Below are 20,180 nucleotides of genomic sequence, written 5' to 3' on the forward strand. Positions count from 1 at the left end.
TAAGGTTGAGAAAGTTTTCTTCTATGATATTGTTGAATATGTTTGCTGCCCCTTTGAGGTGGTTTTCTTCACCTTCTCCTATACCTAGTATTCTTAGGTTTGGTCTTTTCATGGTGTCCCAAATTTCCTGGATGTTTTTTGTTAAGGATTTGTTGAACTTAAGATTTTCTTTGGTTGATGAATCCATTTCTCCTAGTGTATCTTCAACACCTGAGATTCTCTCTTCCATTTCTTGTATTCTGTTGGTAATGTTTGTATCGGTAGTACCTGACCATTTGCCCAGCTTTTCTGTTTCCAGCCTTTCATCAGATTGTGTTTTTTTATTGTCTCTATTTCAGTTTTCAATCTTTGCATGTTTGCATTGTTTCTTGCAATTTTCATTTTATCTTTTCATCCATTTGTCGCATCTTATGAATGTTTTTGTTTGTTCTTTCTTCATTTCTTGCATTTTTTCTTTGCTTTTTCTTCCATTTGTTGCTTTTTTTGGAGAACACTGCATGTAAGTGAAGCATTATAGTGGCGTCTTTGCCAAAAAAAAAACCCACTGCAGATTAAAACACTTCACAATGGCATATGTGCAAAAAACAATGTACTGCTACTGCAACTGTATGTAAATTCCATTTGTGTTAAAGGACGTTAAGAATGAATTTGCTTGCTGAGCATTGGTGGCGCATGCCTTTAATCCCAGCACCCAGGAGGCAGAGGCAGGTGGATCTCTGTGAGTTCGAGTCCAAGCCTGATCTACCGAGCGAGTTCCAGGACAGGCTCCAAAACAATACAGAGAAACCCTGTCTCGAAAAAAAAAAAGAATGAATTTGCTTGCTTCAGTACAGCAGCATGTATGTTCCTATGTGTAATGGACTGTGAAGAATACGGTGAAAACAGAAGCACTTTTACAAGAGCAAGGGCTTTGTTATCCCATGAATCTACAGAGAGATGCATTGCAGCACACGAGGGGATTGATTTGCAGGAAGACAGAGGAAATGAGGTCATTATGCAGGAGAGCTGTCAGGACACTGATTAAGCAAGGATGGAACAAAAGAGCACAGCGTGCACCTCTGAAAGTGAAGCAGCCCACTGTGGTATCCTTTCAGTACACAGGCACTTGCTACTGAAAAGCCTCACAATGACGCACTTGCAAAATCAATGTGCTGCCACTGCAGTGATTAAATTCCACACTAAAGATCATGCAGTATTACTCCTGAAACTCTGAGTTTGTTTGCTTTAAATAACAACAAATGAGATCCTATATACAATGGGATTTTTAAGAACATAGAGAAAATGGTAGCATATTTTATCATTTTAATTTTTTATATTATAATCTAAGTTCCCCCTCCCTTCTCTCCTGCTATTCCCACAACCAACCTGCACCTCCCATCTGTTCCTTGGAGAGGGTAAAACCTTCCTGAGGCAGGACCAAGGCATCTCTTCACATCTCCACACCCCTGTGTGTAAACTGAGTAAGTTATCTTTCCATATAGAATTGGCTCCACTAAGTCAGTTTGTGCATTAGTGTTACATCTTGGACCCAATGCCAGTCATCACATACTGTCCCAGTCACACCATTACCACCATATTATGGGAGTCTAGTTGGATCTTATGCAAGTTCCACATTTCTTAGATATTTGAAACTCTTACTCCCAGATATATGAGCTCAGGTCAGCTGATTCGGTGGGTTTCCCCATCATGGTCTTGACTGCTTTGTTCGTATTATCTCTTCTCTCTCACTTCAGTTATATTCCAGGAGCTTGGCCCACTGCTTAGTTGTGGATTTCTGCATCTGTTTACATCTGTTTCTAGAAGAGGGTTCTAGCTTCTCTGGGGTTGTGGATTGTAGGCTGGTTTTCTTTTGCTTTATGTATGCTATTCACTTATTAAGGAGTATGTGCTATATTTTCCTTTCTTGTTCTGTGCTACATCACTCATAAAGTTTTTTTTATTATTTCTGTCTTTTTCCCTGTAAATTTTAGGTTGTCATTGTTTCTTACTAAATCGTAGTACTCCCTTTTGTAAATGTACCACATTTTTAATCCATTCTTCAGATGAAGGCCATCAAGGTTGTTTCCAAGATCGGGTTATTACAAATAATGTGGCTGTGAACATAGTTAAGCAAATGTCTTTGTGATGTGAATGTGCCTCCTTTGGGTATATGTTCAACAGGGGTATTACAGGGTCTTAAGGTAGGTTGAGCCCTAATTTTCTGAGAAATTGCCATATTCATTTCCACAGCAGCTGTACAAGTTACACTTCCACCAGCAATGGAGAAGTGTTCCCCTTTCTTCACATTCTCTCCAGCACAAGCTGCCATTGGTGTTTTTGATCTTATCCATTCTGATCAGTGTTAGATGGTATCTCAGAGTTGTTTTGATTTGCATTTCCCTGATGACTAAGGATGTTGAGGAATTCCTTAAGTATCTTTCTGTCATTTGAAATTGTTCTGTTGTAAATTCTGGGTTTGGATCTGTATCTCATTTTTTAATTGGATTATTTGGTAGTGTGATGTCTAGTTTCTTGAGTTCATTGTATATTTTGGAGATCAGTCTTCTGTCAGATGTGGGGTTAGTGAAGATCTTTTCTCATTCTGTTAGGAACCATTTTATCTTGTCGACTGTATTCTTTGCTTTACAGGAGTTTCTCAGTTTCAGGAGGTCCCGTTTACTAATTGTTGCTCTCAGAGTCTGTGTTACTGGTGTTTTATTTAGGAAGTATTCCCTGTGCCTATGTGTTCAAGGTTATTTCCCACATTCTCTTCTATGAGATTCAGTGTGAATGGCTTTATATTGAGGCCTTTGATCATTTATGCTTGAGTTTTGTGCATGGCGATTCATATGGAGCTATGCGCGTTCTTCTACACGTTGACAGCCAGTTATACCATCACCATTTGCTGAGTAGGTTTTCTTTTTTCCATTTTATATTTTTAGCTTCTTTCTCTAAAATGAGGTGTTCATAGGTGTGTGGGTTGATATCTGGGTTTTCTATTTGACTCCATTGGTCTGCCTGTCTATTTTTATGCCAATACCAAGCTGTTTTCATTAGTATAGTTGTAAGGTACAGCTTGAAGTCAGGGATGATGATGCCCCCAGATTATCCTTTTCTGTGCAGGATTACTTTGACTATCCAGGAGCTCTTGTTTTTCCATATGAATTTAATATTATTCTTTCAAGATCTATGAAGGTTTGTGCTGGTGTTTTGATGGGGATCACATTGAATCTGTAGATTAGTTTTGGTAGGATTGCCATTTTTACTATGCTAATCCTACCTATCCAAGTGCATGGGATATCTTTTAGTTTTTTCACACATTCTTTAATTGCTTTCTTTAGAGACTAGACATTCATGTCATACAGATCTTTCACTCGTTTGGTTAGAGTTACCCCAAGATAATTCAAATTATTTGTGACTATTATAAAGGATATTGTTTCTCTGATTTCCGTCTCAGCCCATATGTCATCTGTGGGTATAGAAGAGCTCCTGATTTTTTGAGTGAATCTAGCATCCTGCTATATTACTTAATGTATTTATCAATTGTAGGAGTTGTCTGAGTAAAGTTTTGGGTCACTTATGTAAACTATGGTATCAACAGCAAATGGCAAGAGTTTAACATCTTCTTTTCCCAATTTGTATCCCCTTGATCTACTTTTGTTGCCCAATTACTTTAATTAGAACATCAAGGACTGTTTTGAATAGATATGGAGACAGTGTACAGCCATCTCTTGCTCCTGATTACAGTGGACTTGTTTGGAGTTTCTCTCCATTTAGGTTGATGTTGGCTGTTGGGTTACTGTATAGTGCCTTTATTATGTTTAGGTATGTTACTGGCATTCCTATTCTCTCCAACACCTTCATCATGAAGAGCTTTTGAATTGTGTTTAAGGCTTTTTCAGCATCTAGCTAGATAATCATACGTTTCTTTAGTTTATTTATATGGTGGAATACATTGAAAGATTTTTGCATGTTGAACCATCCTTGCGTCTCTGGGATGAATCCTACTTGGTCACGGTTGATGATTTTTCTGGTGTGTTCTGGAATTCGTTTTTCCAATATTTTGTTGAATGTTTTTACATCAAAGTTCATGAGGGAAATTAGTCTGTAATTTCTCTTTTTAGTTATGTCTTTGTGAGGATTTAAGATTTAAAAAGTGACTTTGGCAACACCATCTAAATCAACATAATACAGGGTCCCCGGGAGTAGTACATGAGCATCCAAGTTTGCACGAGGTCTCCCAGGCAGTGCTGGCAGCCAGAGAGTACAACTAGGAGAAATCTGGGAGGACAGGTGGAAGAGACACAGCACAAGGAGAGGAGGACACTAGGGGACAGTCACCCAGCCACACAGTCAGCCAAAGAGTCAAAGTGAAAGTAAGAAATACAGAAGTAAGATAAAGAAAAAGCCCAGAGGAAAAGGGAAGGTGGGGTAACTTAAGTTAAGGAAAGCTAGCGAGAAATAAGCCCAGGTAATCCATGTGTTTAATTTTAATCAGGCATGTTGGGAGAGCCAAAGAGGGCTTCTGGTTGCTGGATTTCAGTTCTTTGATAGCTGGACCTTGGTAGTCAGCCTCAGGAGGAAGAGGCCAAAGAAGAGTTAGACCTTAGTGGCTAGCTTTAGGTATGTGATCCAATGTTTTTTAGCAAGGCATAGAGGATTTGGGAGAAGGGCAAGGCCTGCCAGAGTCCTGTTTGCCAGGCTCAGGCTAGTTAGAGTCCCTTCAGTTTCCTTCCCCATTCTCTTACAATGAGAGCAACGTAGCCCAACTCCTTTGTTTCTGTTGCCAATAGGGGTTATAGTTATTTCTAATGATTATTCTATTTATATGTTACCTCATCTGTGCGGTACATCATCATCGAATAGCTTTCCTATGCCCTAGATCTACATGGCCCTCTGAGATCTACATCAGCTCTCTGGATGGGCCCTAAAGATCCCTTCCTCTGTTTGACATCCTAAAAAACACGCCCACAGCAATAATCTGTCAGAGAAATCATCCTTGTTAAATCTATTGGCAGTCCATGCTGTTTTCTGAGACCGGGTAATGGAGGAGGGTCCAGGAATATTAGGCCGATCCATCAGGAAAGCAGGGATGACTCCTTTAAGTGCAGTCTCTAGGGTTGTGTCATGCTCCTCCAGTCATTTTCAACAGGCAGAAATTGGATGAATCCTGCCGAATAGTAGGGAGTCTGAACAGGGGAATGCCCTAGAAATCGAGGAAGCACGTGACTGAGAGGCCCCTAGGGGACTCCTAGCTCCCATCCCCTTGATGATGGCATTTCATATGTTCTAATAAAGTTTGTGGTTTTCATTCTCTTTTCTCTGTGTGTGTCCAGCACTACACCATTCTTCCCACCACATTCAATTTCCTGGGGCCTGCTGCTGTTGCTCCTTTCATGTGTTTGTCCATTGCATTGCCTGAAAATCCAACCCTTTGTTCATGGCACGCAACATCAGCAGATTGCCTACACGAATACCCCTCATCTCAAGAGCCCCGGATCACAACTACTAACAGTCTATGAACTTCTTTCTGCCCACCTCTACTTAGTTCAAAGCATGTACCCCATGGGCTGTAACACTCTGGGCTCTGTACAACTTTTAGTTCAGCCTCCCAAACAAGACCTTTATCCATGGCTTCATGTTCTGTGAGCCCTTGTATGTGATTAGTGATTGTATTTCAATATCACATAATCCCGGGGGATGAAATGTATTTGGGAAAATGAGAAATGGATTGATTTTTCTCTCCCTGCTCCCCCGTGAACCCAGTACATCATCTATGGCTATGAGGAAGCTAAGATGAAGATCTGTTTCATTTTCATTACAGGTCAGGGTGACCCAGTCAAATGGGTTCCCTGCCATAACCTCTTCTACAAACTTTTCTTTTTGCTACCTGGTGTTAGGGTCTTCAAGAAGTCCCACAAAACACCACCATCCATGTATGCAACCAGTGAGTGTTTACTATCTGGAGAGTAAATTTTCCAGCAAGCTGGGGCCGCACATCTGACAGGAAGGCAAAATGGGGACCCCAAGAGAGCATGCCGGCTCCTTGTAAGCATAGCCTGGGCGAGTTTCAGGGACAGGTAGGCTATGTCAAATGTAGTTGGTTAAGCAAGTATCAGTTATGTCAGTACATTTCTGATTGCCTGGGGCAGCAGCAGCTGGCTGGGGCTATAGGTTTTCCATCTTTGACTATGTTTGGACAAGTCCCAGGACCTGTTCCTGTTTGGGCATTGCCTTGAGGTACTGTGGGGACTGGCTCTGGCCTGGTACCTGTTATGTCCCTCTTCTCTGTTTACCTGGTATCTCTCTTGTTGTTTTTTTTAGGAAACTCGGGCCCAGTTGTAAAATGGGAAAAGTTCAGACGTTTCACATGGAATCAAGAAACAGTAACATTTACACACGAAGCCAAGTCTTTAGATACATTTGAACATGCCCTTTTTAAATTCTCGGAGAAGCTTCTGATAGAATGATGAAACTCATAGGCTAGGAGATTACTGCAAGTTACCAACCACAGCTTGGGACGTTTTATTTTTAAAATTTTCATATCTCATTTCCTTATCTTCTGCCTCAGAGACACCGCATGCTTGTATAGTTACCATGCACAAAGAAAGGTGTTCCTGTTGACTCCACCTATCACAATCAATCATACCACAAGCCTCGTGCTCACACGCATGATGACAAAAGGGAAATTTGAACTTTTCCAGGAGCTAATGATTACCTCCCCTCCCACCCTTCTGGGTAGTCAAAGCTGTTAAATAATGGGGAATGACTAAGGAGAGATACTCCTGAACATAAATTATAAAGCGTCCATGAGATCCACATTCATTTTTTCCAAGGTGAGGGGATAGTTTTGTTTTATGAAACAGTGTCTCATACCACCTTGCTGTAAAGCAGAGGGTGACATTCAACTTTTGATATTTCTGCCTCCATCTCCATGGTGCTGTGGTTTCAGGTGTGTATCACCATCCCTAGTGTATAGTTAATCGGCAGGGCAGGGATGTATTCCAGGGTTTCCTGAATACTAGGGAGTCCCTAAAAAATCAAGCCAGACTCACAATGTAGGGTAAAGGGTCCAAGGAAAGAACACCCTGACCCAGAGATCAGGGCAAAGAGAAAACACCCTGACCCTGACATGACACCAAGGACTAGAGCCGAAGGAAAAACACCCTGACCCTACCTTGATCCTGAGACCAAGGCCAAGTAAAGAACACTCTGACCCTGATTTGACCCCAAGCCCCAAACCAGGCCCAAGCAACAGACTCCCACCAATCACTACACTTGACCCAAGATCAGGCCACAAAAAATCCCACCGATTTCAGGCCACCCAGGAAAGCTCCACCCCTATCCCTCACTCCAAAATACTCTATGTAAACTTTACTTTGTCTTCTTCAGTTCCCTGGTGCTTCTCGACTGATTATAGGTAGCCACTCTCCTGTTTTTCCCTCCCAATAAATCTCCTGTGTGAGATTCGTTGTTCAGTGTGACTCTGTAGTATGGTCTGGTTCCCAACTGCCAGGATACCTTTCCCTTCAGAGCTGTAACACTTGTACTGGGGAGCCTTTCCCTGGCTGGAGCATAGCTGTAACACTTCTGTTGGGGAAGCCTTTCCCTGCAGACCTGTAACACTTTCACACAGTCCCTAAAGATAAGAGCTTGTACATCAACGTGATACTTTAACTTTGCTGAAAAGAAATTTATTGCAAACAACAGCCAAACAGAAACAGAAAAAAAGTGAACTTGCTTCAAAAGGAACATGGACTTCAGATCTAATGTCCAGAGGAAGACCCCATGGCATTGAGGACATCCCAGTTCAGTCCACTTGGGGCTTCAGGACAGGCTGAGCTTGTTGAAGAGGTATTCAGCCAAGCGGTTCTCTGGGGCCCCCATCTGGCGCAGATTGGTCAAATAGAGGCTCACCTCCTTCAGAACTTGGACCTGCTGATCCAGGCAGTGTTGCTTCAGGAAGTCGCAGAGGTAGGCGTTGCCTTTTCCCTTGGCCAATGCATGCAGGTTCAGCAGGCTCTGGTTGGTGGTCATCTCCATGTGGAAGGCACACTCCATGGCCTGGATGCCCCCTTGCCAGCTGTCACGGTCTGGTCTCGCGATGTTATGGAGGACGATGCGGCCTCCACACTTATTCTGCAGGGCCATGAACATCTCGGCACAGGCCTGGTGGTGGTGTGACTTGCTCAGGGAGAAACGCTTCAAGTTCCCCTGGGCCATGTCATCACGGTCAAAGTGGAAGGCCATCGATAAGTACACGTAGGAGGCGTACATCTCTAGCTGGATATGGGTGTTGATAGCGTCCTCGCAATCGAGGTCGTAGCTCTGGTGCACTCGGGAGGGCGCTGCGGCCATTATGGCGGGCACTTGAACACCACGACAGTCTCAGCAGCTCCTGTTCCTGCTCAGAGGGGCACGGCAGGTGTGAAGGCGGAGAACACACCGTACCTGAGTCCCTCAGAAGAGAGGAAGACGCCGCGTGCAGCTCAGCGCATCAGCACGACCTCAAGCGGCTCTGAGGGAAACACGAGGCGGCAACAGAAGTGACTATTGGCGCCTGATGATTACGTCATTCCAGCGCCAGGGCTTACAGCGGCAAGGGGGCAGGTCAAAGCGCTGGTTTCCGTAGCAACGGGGCGTGGTTGGCTCTGACTGACCTACACCAGGTTTTAAAGGACTCTGGGAATAAACTCCAAAGGATTAGGCTAAATCCTCTGGGTGCTTCATAAAGTAGTTTCTCTGGATATCTCTACAACGTTATGTCTCTCAACATTCTGCCGTTTGCTTTCCTAAGGTAAACTGTATGTCACACAGCGTTTTCCGAATGACAGCTCTCCTCACTGGCCTCAGCTAGCATTGAACTCACCCTAGGAGGATAGGGTCACGGGTTAGGACGTAGGGTCATCGGTGCCCAGTGCCATCAGTAAATCAGGCAACTGTGTGATAACCTTAACTTCCACATAGGATTTTAAAATCGTTTTTCCGATAATAAAAGTGACAGCTTTTTTGATTAACATAGAGGGTGCCTGAGAAAACACTCTGATGCCTTTCTGTGGGTACTGTAATTATTCATGGTGATTCAACGTCCTCCAACATTCTTTTACTGCCTTTTCAATCAATAAATGAATGCAGTTAATTAAATTAGCCTTAAGATTCTATTTTTTCTTTAGTATGAGCATGAGTGCAAGTATTAAGTGATCTTTTAAGAAGGCTATGTTATACTTCCTAGTGAGGCTTTTCTCCATAAACTGTACATTTTGCATTTTTCCTTCCTCAGCTTGCTCCTTTCCATTATAAGTCTGCATAGGTGTGATTACTAATAACCACAAGACACACTCAATACTAGGCTGATTTACAATTGCCTTTACCAATGCCATTAATCCAAAACTCTTCAGTTTACTCTCAGGAAGATTTTTTTGGACAAGTGCAAAAACCAGCCAAATCTGTCATCAAAGTATCACAGGAATGATCTCTGGGTCAATTAAGTTTTCCCTCTGAAACTTCTAGAGCTAGGCCCCCACAGTTGAAATCACCATCGGTACTATCTTCCATGCTCCAACTAGGATGGTGCATTAAACCCTGCTTAATTCGTTCAACTCTTCCCTACTCCAAAGTCGACATAATGCCAATAAGGGGCGTTGTTATGCCTGTGAGAGTAATACTCTTCTCCCTGGCACCAACTTCTGCCTTAGTCGGTGTTCTATTGCTGTGAAGAGACACCATGACCATGGTGACTCTTATAAGAGAAAGCATTTAATTGGGCTTGCTTACAGTTTCACATGTTCAGTCCATTTTCATCATGCCTTCTCCCTCTCCCTGGGTCCTGGACTACCTGGCTCTGTTCCTGCCCCCAACTCCCCTCCTTCTCAGGCCCGGTGGTTTCTCCCCGGCACTTACCTATGCCAGCCCTGTCCTGGGCCTGGGCCTGGGCCTTCTCCTTAGGGAACCTCTCCTCGTTGCTGTGGGGCCTATCTAATCCTAGCCTACCCAGGGATCCTTCTTCTCCAGACAACCTTCCTCTACCCTGGGATCTGTCTTTTCACCCTGGGATCTGTCTTTGACGGGTGATCACTCCTCAATGACAGCTCAAAGGCTGGCAAAGTTTGCATGGCTCCGTGGAGCATTTGTTAATTGGCTGAATAAGTACTCTGCATGCAGAGGCCACTCGGAGCTTGGCCAACAACAGCTCCATGACTCCAGCGTCAATGGCGCCTACTGCTGAGCCTCGTTCTAAACTGCCCCCTTTCCCTGGGATGTCTGATCTTGCTTTCACTCATTGGATGAGTCAGTGTTTCTACCCTAGTCTCATTTTAACTTTTGAGCTTCAAAATTTGTAAATAAATGAGGCATCATCGCTTGTATCATTTACTGTCAGTGTTGCAATCAGACACAAAAACACTATAATGCCAGACTTCATACCTGAATCTCCTAGATCCATTAGTTTATATTTTCTCAAATAGAAATAGAAAGAACCACATTACTCAGTATATCTCTATGGGGATACCAAAAATGATATTAATGCTAACAATATACATGAAATTTGATAATAATAGTATATATTAATACAGTTATTTTTCTGACTCTCATAAATTTCCCTTTTTACAAAACTGTACTTGAGACAATTCACTTGATATCTACATTTGTTATACATATATGAATCAAATAAAAGCTACTCCTGTTTCCTTTTTGACAATCAATACCACTGAAGGCAAAGGCAGCATAGAAAAACACTCATACATTCTCAAAGAAAGTGTATTTTACTGGGGTTTTCCACAATGGTTAAGCAAAAGATTACTGACATAATCTTATTTTGCCGATACATTTATTTTTTTTTGATGTTTGAATCACTTTTTCTGGTGTTTCCTGGCATAAAAATGTCAAGATTGTAATGAGCACATCTCAAATGAGACCATCCAAAACAAGTGAGTATAAGATGACGGTATTTTTAGTTCATTAGGCTCCAGTGCTTCAAACATTATTTGTGGGAGAACGAGGGAGGATAATGGATGGAGGGGAAGGAGAAGGGGAGAAGAGGAATGGGGAGGAGAAAATGAGGAATCAGGAAGATTGTGTCCAGGGATGAATAGAGGAGAGCAAGAAAAGAGATACTTTATTATAGGGAGCCATTATAAGTTTAAAGAGAAATATGGCACTAGGGAAATGTCCAGAGATATACAAGCATGATTTCAACTAAGAATCTAATCAGTAGTGGAGAGGCTACCTTAAAAATTCCTTCCCATATTATGAGACTGATGACTACCTTATATGCCATCCTAGAGTCTTCATCCTGTAGCTGATGGAAGCAGAAACATACACCCATAGCTAAGCACTGGGCCAAACTCCTGGAATCGAGTTGTAGAGAGGAAGGAATGATGAGCAATGGGGTCAAGACCATGCTGTTGAACCCCTCAGAAACAGCTGACCTGAGCAAGTGGGAGTTCACAGAGCCCAGTCTGACAGCTGGGGAACCAGTGTAGGACCAAACCAGGCCCCCTGAACATGGTTGTAAGTTAGGAGGTCTGGGCAATCTATGGGACCTATGACAGTGTAACCAGTATTTATCCCTAGTGCACAAATGGACTTTAGGAGCCCATTCCCCATAGTGGCTACTCTCTCAGCCTAGGTACACATGGGAAGGCCTAGGCCCTTTCACAAATAATGTGACAGACTTTGATGATTCCACAGTGGAAGGCCTTGCCCACCCTGGGGAGTGGATGGGGGGTTCGATGGGGGCCATGCGAGGATGAAAGGTAGAGGAAACTGGGATTGATATGTAAAATAAGATTGTTTCTAAATTAAATAAAATATAAAAAACTTATTTATGTAAAAAATACAATTTGTAAACAATGTACAAAATACGACATATTCAAAGAAGTTACTACTTATTGAGCACCCATATGGTCATTTAAGTCCCATCTCTTGCAGCCATCACCAACAGGCACTCCTTACTCAGAAACATAAATGCTAATCTTCATACAGATGACTAAAGTAGAAAACTGAAAACACGTTTTAAGATCAATCACCATTGATGGACGTATGATTCTAATGTATTCTGTGTAAAACAGGAATTTTTCCTTTTCCTATACTCTTTTTTTCTTTTTTTCTATTTTGCTTTATATTTACATTAGAAACAAGCTTGTTTTTCATGTCAATCCCAGTTCCCTCTTCCTCCCCTTCTACCCTGACCCCCACCAACCCCCTACACCATCCCCTTTCTGTGGTATAGACTGTGGCTTACGTTAATGATCAAGGAAAACAACCGAGTCCCAGTAGCCCAGCTAGCTCAAATCCCTTAATATTGAGAGATGTATTCACAGGTTCCAGAAAGCATCATTACTGAAACAAAGCTTTGAAAATAACAAAGATAGACTAAGATATTTTTGTTTAATAGCTTATAGGTAAAAACTCAAGAAGACAATATAAAATTTTAGAAAGGTACATAGCTGAGTGAGAAACTCGTTACAGTCGGGGAACAAAGCAGCCAAGTTATTACCAGGTAATTGACTTTTCTTGCTAGGAACAGTTGGTCACCAAACACTTTTAGGTTTTCAGATATCTATTATGATGGTTTATTTTGATTAAATTTTTGTTTATATATAACTCAAAATAAAGGTTCTTCTTTATTCAGAATCCATGTGCATTTGAAAAAATGTGATTTTGAAAACATGTGTTATACTGGAATGTCAGTTACAACATAGTGTCCTCTGTATGTGACAGGAAAACTGCATTCATGAATGTGGTTGCCTAAAATAAAACTAAACTATGACAGCACAGTTGCCATGCCAGTGTGGAAGGGGTAAATCTCAAAAGGCCACACACCTAGATGAAGAGCTATAGACAATTAATGACTATGGCGAGAGAGGGAGATTGAGACAGATAGACAGAGATTGAGAGAGAGAGATTATCAGTGTTACTCAGGTATAACCCCCCTTATTGGTTGTTCAGTCCCAAGTGGGCAGTCCTAAATACATACACATAAGAGTAGCACTAAATGGACTTTACAGGTTTTATTTATGAGTAAGGGTGTGTACAGCAATAATAATTAAAGAATAACAGGTCATGAATTTGAGAAGTGAAATTTAAGGGTTCAGGGGAGAAGTCCAAGGTAAGAGAGTTAATAGAGATAGGATGTAAGAGTATTTATATATTATAATATTTAAAAAGCAACAAAAGAAAGATGCCATGCAACAGAGTTCAAGTGGAGGGTTTTTTATTAGGGAAAAGAAAAGGAAAGCAGGGAGCCCTGCCTCCAAGACAGGAGTAGTGGGAGACAGGACAGAGAGGCAGAGAGAAAGTGTGTGTGTGTGTGTGTGTGTGTGTGTGTGTGTGTGTGTCAGAGACAGACAGACAGGCAGGCAGACAGACAGATACAGAGAGATAAGGAGAGAAAGAAAGAGAGGAGGATGGGAGGTAGCCTGGGCCCTTTTAAGGGAGGGTAGTGAATGTTCCTTCAGCTGAGGGCATATCCTGTCAGAAAACCAAGGACAGGCCAGTACAGATGCCTGAATACTAACATTATACATGAAAGTTTTCAAAATTAAAACATGTTTCTAAATATTCCCTACTTATATCACTGATTATGCTTACCACTGCAACTATTTTCCTTTTTATATTATTTTCTCCCAGATTATAACGTGTAATAGTCTAATGGTTGCTTGAATAAAGGAGTCATGCTGACATTTGAATCATGAAAATTCTGCAAGAAATAATTATCTATATTTGTTGAAGAATTTTTAAAGGGCACTAGAGACATGTTAGTAGACAGTCATACAAAACATACTACAAATACAAACTTGAGAAGGTACAGAAATACAGTATGTTGTAGCAATCCTATTATCTAACAAATTAGACTGAAGGATGTCATTGGTATGCACATTGGAGTCACTGAGAAGAGCTGTCACTAAAACAAAACTCTAGGATGTTAAACATAACTAACTGCTGGAATCATGAAAAGCACCTCATCAACAAAACAATCACATGTAAACAGTGTTCACATAGCTTGCTTAAAGAAATGGGGTGATTTGTTAAAATATTAGTACTTTATTAATATGTTTTCAAATACTGTATACGTGAGATGATCAGTGCAGTCACGTGGGTTGCTATGGAGCTTAGATCTCACGTTCTAACGCCTCATAACGGTTCTGAGCCTCCATTATCACTCTCTGTGATTCTGCAGCTAGTTCAGCCAGGAGCCCAAGCTTGCGGGTGGATCTATCGTTCACCATGGGTTTTCTGCGAAAGTCTCGTCGTCGCCAGCGCAACCGCTGCCCACTCCGCTCCTCAAGGGCTACGCCTGCCTATCCATTGGTGTTTATGGCACCACCCATGGTCTTGGCACCACCCATGGTCTCGCCACCATCTCAAGTGCGTCACAACTACCACTTCGACTGCGAGGCCGCTGTTAACCGTCTTGTCCAGCTGCAGCTGTGTAACTCCTATGTCTACCTGTCCATGGCCTTCTACTTTGATCGTGAAGATGTGGCTCAGGAGAACTTGGCAAGCTTCTTCCTGAACAAGTCGCACGAGTGTTCTGCGCACGCCGAGATGTTCCTGGAACTGCAAAACCAGCGTGGTGGCCGCATCTCACTCGGCTCTGTCAGCAAGCCAGTCCGTGTTGATTGGATCAGCGGCCTTAAAGCCATGGAGTATGCCCTTCGACTGGAGCTGACCACCAACCAAAGCCTTGTGGGCCTGCAGCTGCTAGCCGCTAGCAAGAGCGATGCCCATCTATGCAGCTTCCTGAAGAACCGTTTTCTGAACAAGCAAATTGAGATCCTCAAGGTGATAAGTGGCTACGTGACCAACATGCGCCAGATGGGGTCTCCAGATGACGGCATGGTTGAAAATCTATTTGGAAAACTTACCCTGGCTGGCAACAAAGAGAGCTGAGCTGAACAAAGTATAATAATTCTAAATTATTCCTCTCCAGGCTACCAGAATGGACACCTACATTGCCCTTCCAGCAAGTTCACTGGTTTTTCCTTCCCCTTTACCACTGTTTCCAATAAAGTCATTTGATTTCAATCAAATAAAGTGTCTAGTTTATTTATGTTTACTTCCCCTTACTTCCCAAGAATAAGGGCCTATTCCATGGAGGTCTAAGACCAGGATTCTCATCACCCACCCCTGGCCATCCTCTTACAGCCCCAAATCTCCAAAGGGTGGAAGGGAAAGCTGATCCAAGAGCCCCAGAAGTAGCATTCTTTATAAATCATGTGCGCATAGGTGGTAAGATATGATGGGGTGTGACGGGGAGTGTGGTCAGAACCCTGGTGTCTGTGCTTAGTGTAAGCAAGTGAAGTACCAGGGATCAAAGTAGGACTGAGACGGGGCAGGGATTAAAACAAGCAGTGGATGTGGGGGAGAGGGGAGGCAGGGAAACTGGGAGGAGTGGAGAGAAGGGATGTTGTTGTTGGGATGGATTTTTTTTCTTTTTTATTGTTCATTTTTAAATTTAAATTTAAATTAGAAACAGGGTTGCTTCACAAGTCTTTTCCAGGTCCCTCACCCTTTCCCTCCCCTCCTGCCGTGCCCTCCCCCCAATCACCCCAACATTCCCTCATCTCCACTGGGATGGTGAGGGGCTCCTTTGGGGTGTCCAAAGTGTGCCATTTCATCCAGGGCAGGGCCTAGACCCTCCCCCAAGATTTCAGGGTGAGAGTGCTTATTGCTATGAACTTGCCTCTTATCACAGCTTTCAAAGTGTCCCATAAGTTTGGGTATGTTGTGTCTTCATTCTCATTGAATTCTAGGAAATCTTTCATTTCTTTTTTTATTTCTCCTTTGACCCTGGAATGGTGCAATTGTGCATTGTTCAATTTCCATTAGTTTGTAGGGTTTGTGCAATTTGTGTTGTAGTTTCCAGGCAATCCCCAGGTGCTGGAACGCAGGCCCGGATGCAGGGCCAGGTTTAATTGGTTCCTCTGGAACAGCTGTTTCCCTGTTCTCTTGGATCTGCTGGTTTCTTTGTGTCATTGGTGGGAGAGAGGAACTGGAGTCTGGGGTGCTTTGCTCCCGCTGGGATTGGAAGCCCTGTGCAGTTCCCAGGTGATCCCCAGGCACTGGAACACAGGCCCGGATGCAGGGCCTGTTGTACCTGCTCCCTCCAGAAGAGCTGGTCCCCTGGTCTCCCTGGATCTGCTGGTAGGGATGGATTATATGAGGGAAGGATAACTAAAATGAAAAACCAGGATGTTAGATCAGGCATTATTCAGTGATAGACTCCAAATTCTGTTTCACTGCTAAGGGCTCAGCAGCAAATATCCTAGATATTGCTAGATATTGAAACATACCCAGTTTGGTTTGTGGTTTGCACACCCTTCCGGTGATGAATTTATCTTGATTCCTCTTATTCATATGTGCTTATAAACAAGGCAGATTATCAGTCCATGACTACTCCCAGAACTGGGATGTCTGATCTTTCTTTCACTCATTGGATGAGTCAGTGTTTCTACCTTAGTTTCAGTTTTAACTTTTGAGCTTCAAAATTTGTAAATAAATGAGGCATCATTCCTTGTATCATTTAATGTCAGTGTTGCAATCAGACACAAAAACACTATAATGCCAAACTTCATACCTGATTCTCCTAGATCCATTAGTTAATATTTTCTTAAATAAAAATAGAAAGAACCACGTTACTCTTTATTTCTTTATGGTGTAGTAAAAAAGATAATAATGCTAACAATATAAACTCCATTTGAAAATAATAGCATACATTAATACAGTTATTTTTCTGACTCTCATAAATTTCCCTTTTTCCAAAACTCTGTTCTTGAGACAATTCTCCTGATATCTGCATTTGTTATACATGTATGAATAAAAAAACTGCCCCTGTTTCCTTTTTGACAATCAATACCACTGAGGGCAAGGGCAGCATAGAAATACAGTCATACTTTCTCAAGGATAGTGTATTGTATTGGGGTTTTCCACAAAGGTTAAGCAAAAGATTACTGACATAATCTTATTTTGCCAATACGTTTCTTTTTTGGATGTTTGAGTCTTTTTTTCTGGTGTTTCCTTGCATAAAAATATGAAGATTTTAATGACCACATCTCAAACGAGACCATGCAAAATAAGCGTGTGTGTATAATATGACAGTATTTTTACTTCATTAGCCTCCTGTGCTTCAAAACTTAGTTGTGGGAGACTGGGGGAGGGGAGGGTTGGAGTAGAAGGAGAATGAGAGAAGAGGAGTGTGGAGGGGAACATGAAGAATCAGGAAGATTGAGTATGGGGAAGAATAGAGGAGAGCAAGAAAAGAGATGCCTTAATAGAGGGAGCCATCATAGGTTTAAAGAGAAATCTGGCACGAGGGAAATGTCCAGAGATCTACAAGCATGACCCCAACTGAGAAACTAAGCAATAGTAGAGAGGCTACCTTAAAAGCCCTTCCCGTATAATGAGACTGATGACTGCCATAGATGCCATCCTAGATCCTTCATCCAGTAGCTGATGAAGCAGAAGCAGACACCCATAGCTAAGCACTGAGTCAAAGTGGAATTCAGTTGTAGAGTGGCAGGAGTGATGAGCAAAGGGATCAAGTTCATGCTGAGGAAACCCACAGAAACAGCTGACATGAGCACGTGGGAGTTCACACAGCCCAGTCTGACAGCTGGGGAACCAGTGTAGGACCAAACCAGGCCCCCTCAGTGTGGGTGTCAGTTAGGAGGCCTGGGCAATCTATGGGACTTCTGCCAGTGGAACCAGTATTTATCCCTAGTGCACAAATGGACTTTGGGAGCCCATTCCCCATAGAAAGCTACTCTCTCAGCCTAGGTACACGGGGGAGGGCCTAGCCCCTTTCCCAAATGATGTGACATACTTTTTTTATCATTTTTTATTTTAATATTAAATAGCTTGTTTTGCATGTCAATCCCAGTTCCCTCTTCCTCCCCTCCTCCCGCACTCCCCTTCCTCTCCTCCCTCCCACCCTATTGCCAAATCCTTCCACATAGGGGATATCTAGAGTCTGTCATTTTAATCTGGGTAGGGTCCAGGCACTCCCCTAAGAGTCCAGGCTGAGAGAGCATCCCTCTTTGTGCTATAGGCACACGAAGACTGTTTATATACCAGGGATAGACACTGATCCACAGCTCAGGGCCCCATAGGTTGCCCAGGCCTTCTCGCTGACACTCACATTTGGGGGGTCCAGATCAGTCCCATGCTGGCCTCCCCACTGTCAGTCTGGGGTCCAAGAGCTCTCCCCTGTTCAGATCAGCTGTCTCTGCTGGTTTTGCCAGCCCATTCTTTGCCAATTTGCTCATCACTCCTCTCTCTCTGTCACTGGGTTCCTTGGGTTCAGTTCAGTGATTAATTGTGTGTTTGCCTCTGCTTCCATCAGTCACAGGTTGAAGGCTCCCGGATGGTTATAGACATCAAGTTCATTATCAGGAATGGGCATTCGAGGTGATCTCTCCACTATTGCTTAACTTGCCAGTTGGTGTTATCCCTTTAGATCACTCAAGGTCACTCTGGTGCCTGATCTGTATTCGATCCTATGATTCCCTCTTCCCCCTATTCTACCCCCCCTCAACTTCCTGTTCCCCCATGACCAACTCTCTTCCTCTTCACCCCCTCTCTTCTTCCCAGGTCCCACTCCCCCCACCCCTCGCCGTGTTCCCCATCCATTCAGGGGATCTTGTCTCAATCCTCTTCTCTTGGGTACTATGCATATATGCATATCTTTTAGGTTCTTTCCTGTTTCCCAGACTCTCTATCAGTGGAAGTGCAGACTGGCACTATCCTGATGCATGTCTAAAATCCATATATGAGTGAGTACATACCATGTTTGTCTTTTTGCGACTGGGTTACCTCACTCAGGATGGTTTCTTCCAGTGCTATCCATTTCCCTGCGAATTTCAAGATTCCATTGTTTTTTTTTCTGCTGAGTAATACTCCATTGTGTAAATGTACCACATTTTCTCTATCCACTCTTCAGTTGAGGGGCATCTAGGTTGCTTCCAGGTTCTGGCTATTACAAATAATGCTGCTATGAACATAGTGGAGCAGATGCCCTTGTTGTATGAACTTGCCTCATTTGGATATATGCCTAAGAGTGGAATTGCTGGGTCTAGTGGTATATTAATTCCCATTTTCCTGAGGAATCTCCATACTGATTTCCAAAGAGGCTGTATGAGTCGGCACTCCCACCAGCAGTGGAGGAGTGTTCCTCTCTCTCCACATCCTCTCCAGCATAAATTGTCTTCGGTGTTTGTGATTTTAGCCATTCTGACAGGAGTAAGATGGTATCTCAGAGTTGTTTTGATTTGCATTTCCCTGATGGCTAAGGATGTTGAGCACTTTCTTAAGTGTCTCTTGGCCATTTTAGCCTCCTCTACTGAGAATTCTCTATTTAGCTCTGTACCCCACCTTTTAATTGGATCCTTTGGTGTTTTGGAGACTTGTTTCTTGAGTTCTTTGTAAATTTTGGAGATTAGCCCTCTGTCAGATGTAGGGTTAGTGAATATCTTTTCCCATTCTGTGGCCTGCCTTTTTGTCTTTTTGACTGTGTCCTTTGCCTTACAGAAGCTCTTTAGTTTCAGAAGGTCCCATTTGTTAATTGTCGATCTCAGTGCCTGTGCCACTGGTATTATGTTTAGGAAGTGGTCTCCTGTACCAACTCGTTGAAGAGTATCTCCCACTTTCTCTTCTAAAAGTTTCAGTGAGGCTGGATTTATGTTGAGATCTTTGATCCATTTGGACTTAAGTTTTGTACAAGGCGATAAACATGGATCTATCTGCAGTCTTCTGCATACCAGTACCCAGTTATGCCAGCACCATTTGTTGAAGATGCTTTCTTTTTCCATTGTACAGTTTTAGCTTCTTTGTCAAAAATCAAGTGTTCATAGGTGTGTGGGTTAAAATTAGAGCTTTCGATTCGGTTCCATTGGTCTACCTGCCTATTTTTGTGCCAATACCAAGCTGTTTTCACGACTATAGCTCTATAATAGAGCTTGAAGTCAGGTATGGTGATGCCTCCTGAAGTTCCTTTATTGTATAGGGATGTTTTAGCTATCCTGGGCCTTTTGTTTTTCCATATAAAGTTGATTAATGTTCTTTCCAGGTCCTTGAAGAATTGTGATGGAATTTTGATATGGATTGCATTGAATCTGTAGACTGCTTTTGGCAAGATTGCCATTTTTATTATGCTGATCCTACCAATCCAAGAGCATGGGAGATCTTTCCATTTTCTGGTATCT

The 20,180-nt window shown here is 42.7% G+C and overlaps 2 protein-coding genes across 2 annotated transcripts in view; one reads left to right on the forward strand and one right to left on the reverse strand.

Moving 5' to 3' along the window:
• LOC121135255 (ferritin heavy chain-like) overlaps positions 1-15,006 on the forward strand; it is a 36,619-nt gene extending 21,613 nt beyond the window's left edge. The window contains exon 2 of the mRNA XM_040733777.1: positions 14,159-15,006. Coding sequence (XP_040589711.1) covers positions 14,206-14,871 — 666 coding nt within the window. The 5' untranslated portion in view covers positions 14,159-14,205 and the 3' untranslated portion in view covers positions 14,872-15,006. The remainder of the gene's footprint in view (positions 1-14,158) is intronic.
• On the reverse strand, positions 7,658-8,560 carry LOC121135256 (ferritin heavy polypeptide-like 17). Its single transcript, XM_040733778.1, has one exon. The coding sequence runs from the start codon at positions 8,335-8,337 to the stop codon at positions 7,807-7,809; it is 531 nt and encodes a 176-aa protein (XP_040589712.1). The 5' UTR covers positions 8,338-8,560; the 3' UTR covers positions 7,658-7,806.
• Positions 15,007-20,180: the final 5,174 nt, after the last annotated feature.

This window comes from Mesocricetus auratus, unplaced genomic scaffold (genome assembly GCF_017639785.1).
Source record: "Mesocricetus auratus isolate SY011 unplaced genomic scaffold, BCM_Maur_2.0 Super-Scaffold_100033, whole genome shotgun sequence".
NCBI classification, from domain to species: domain Eukaryota; kingdom Metazoa; phylum Chordata; class Mammalia; order Rodentia; family Cricetidae; genus Mesocricetus; species Mesocricetus auratus.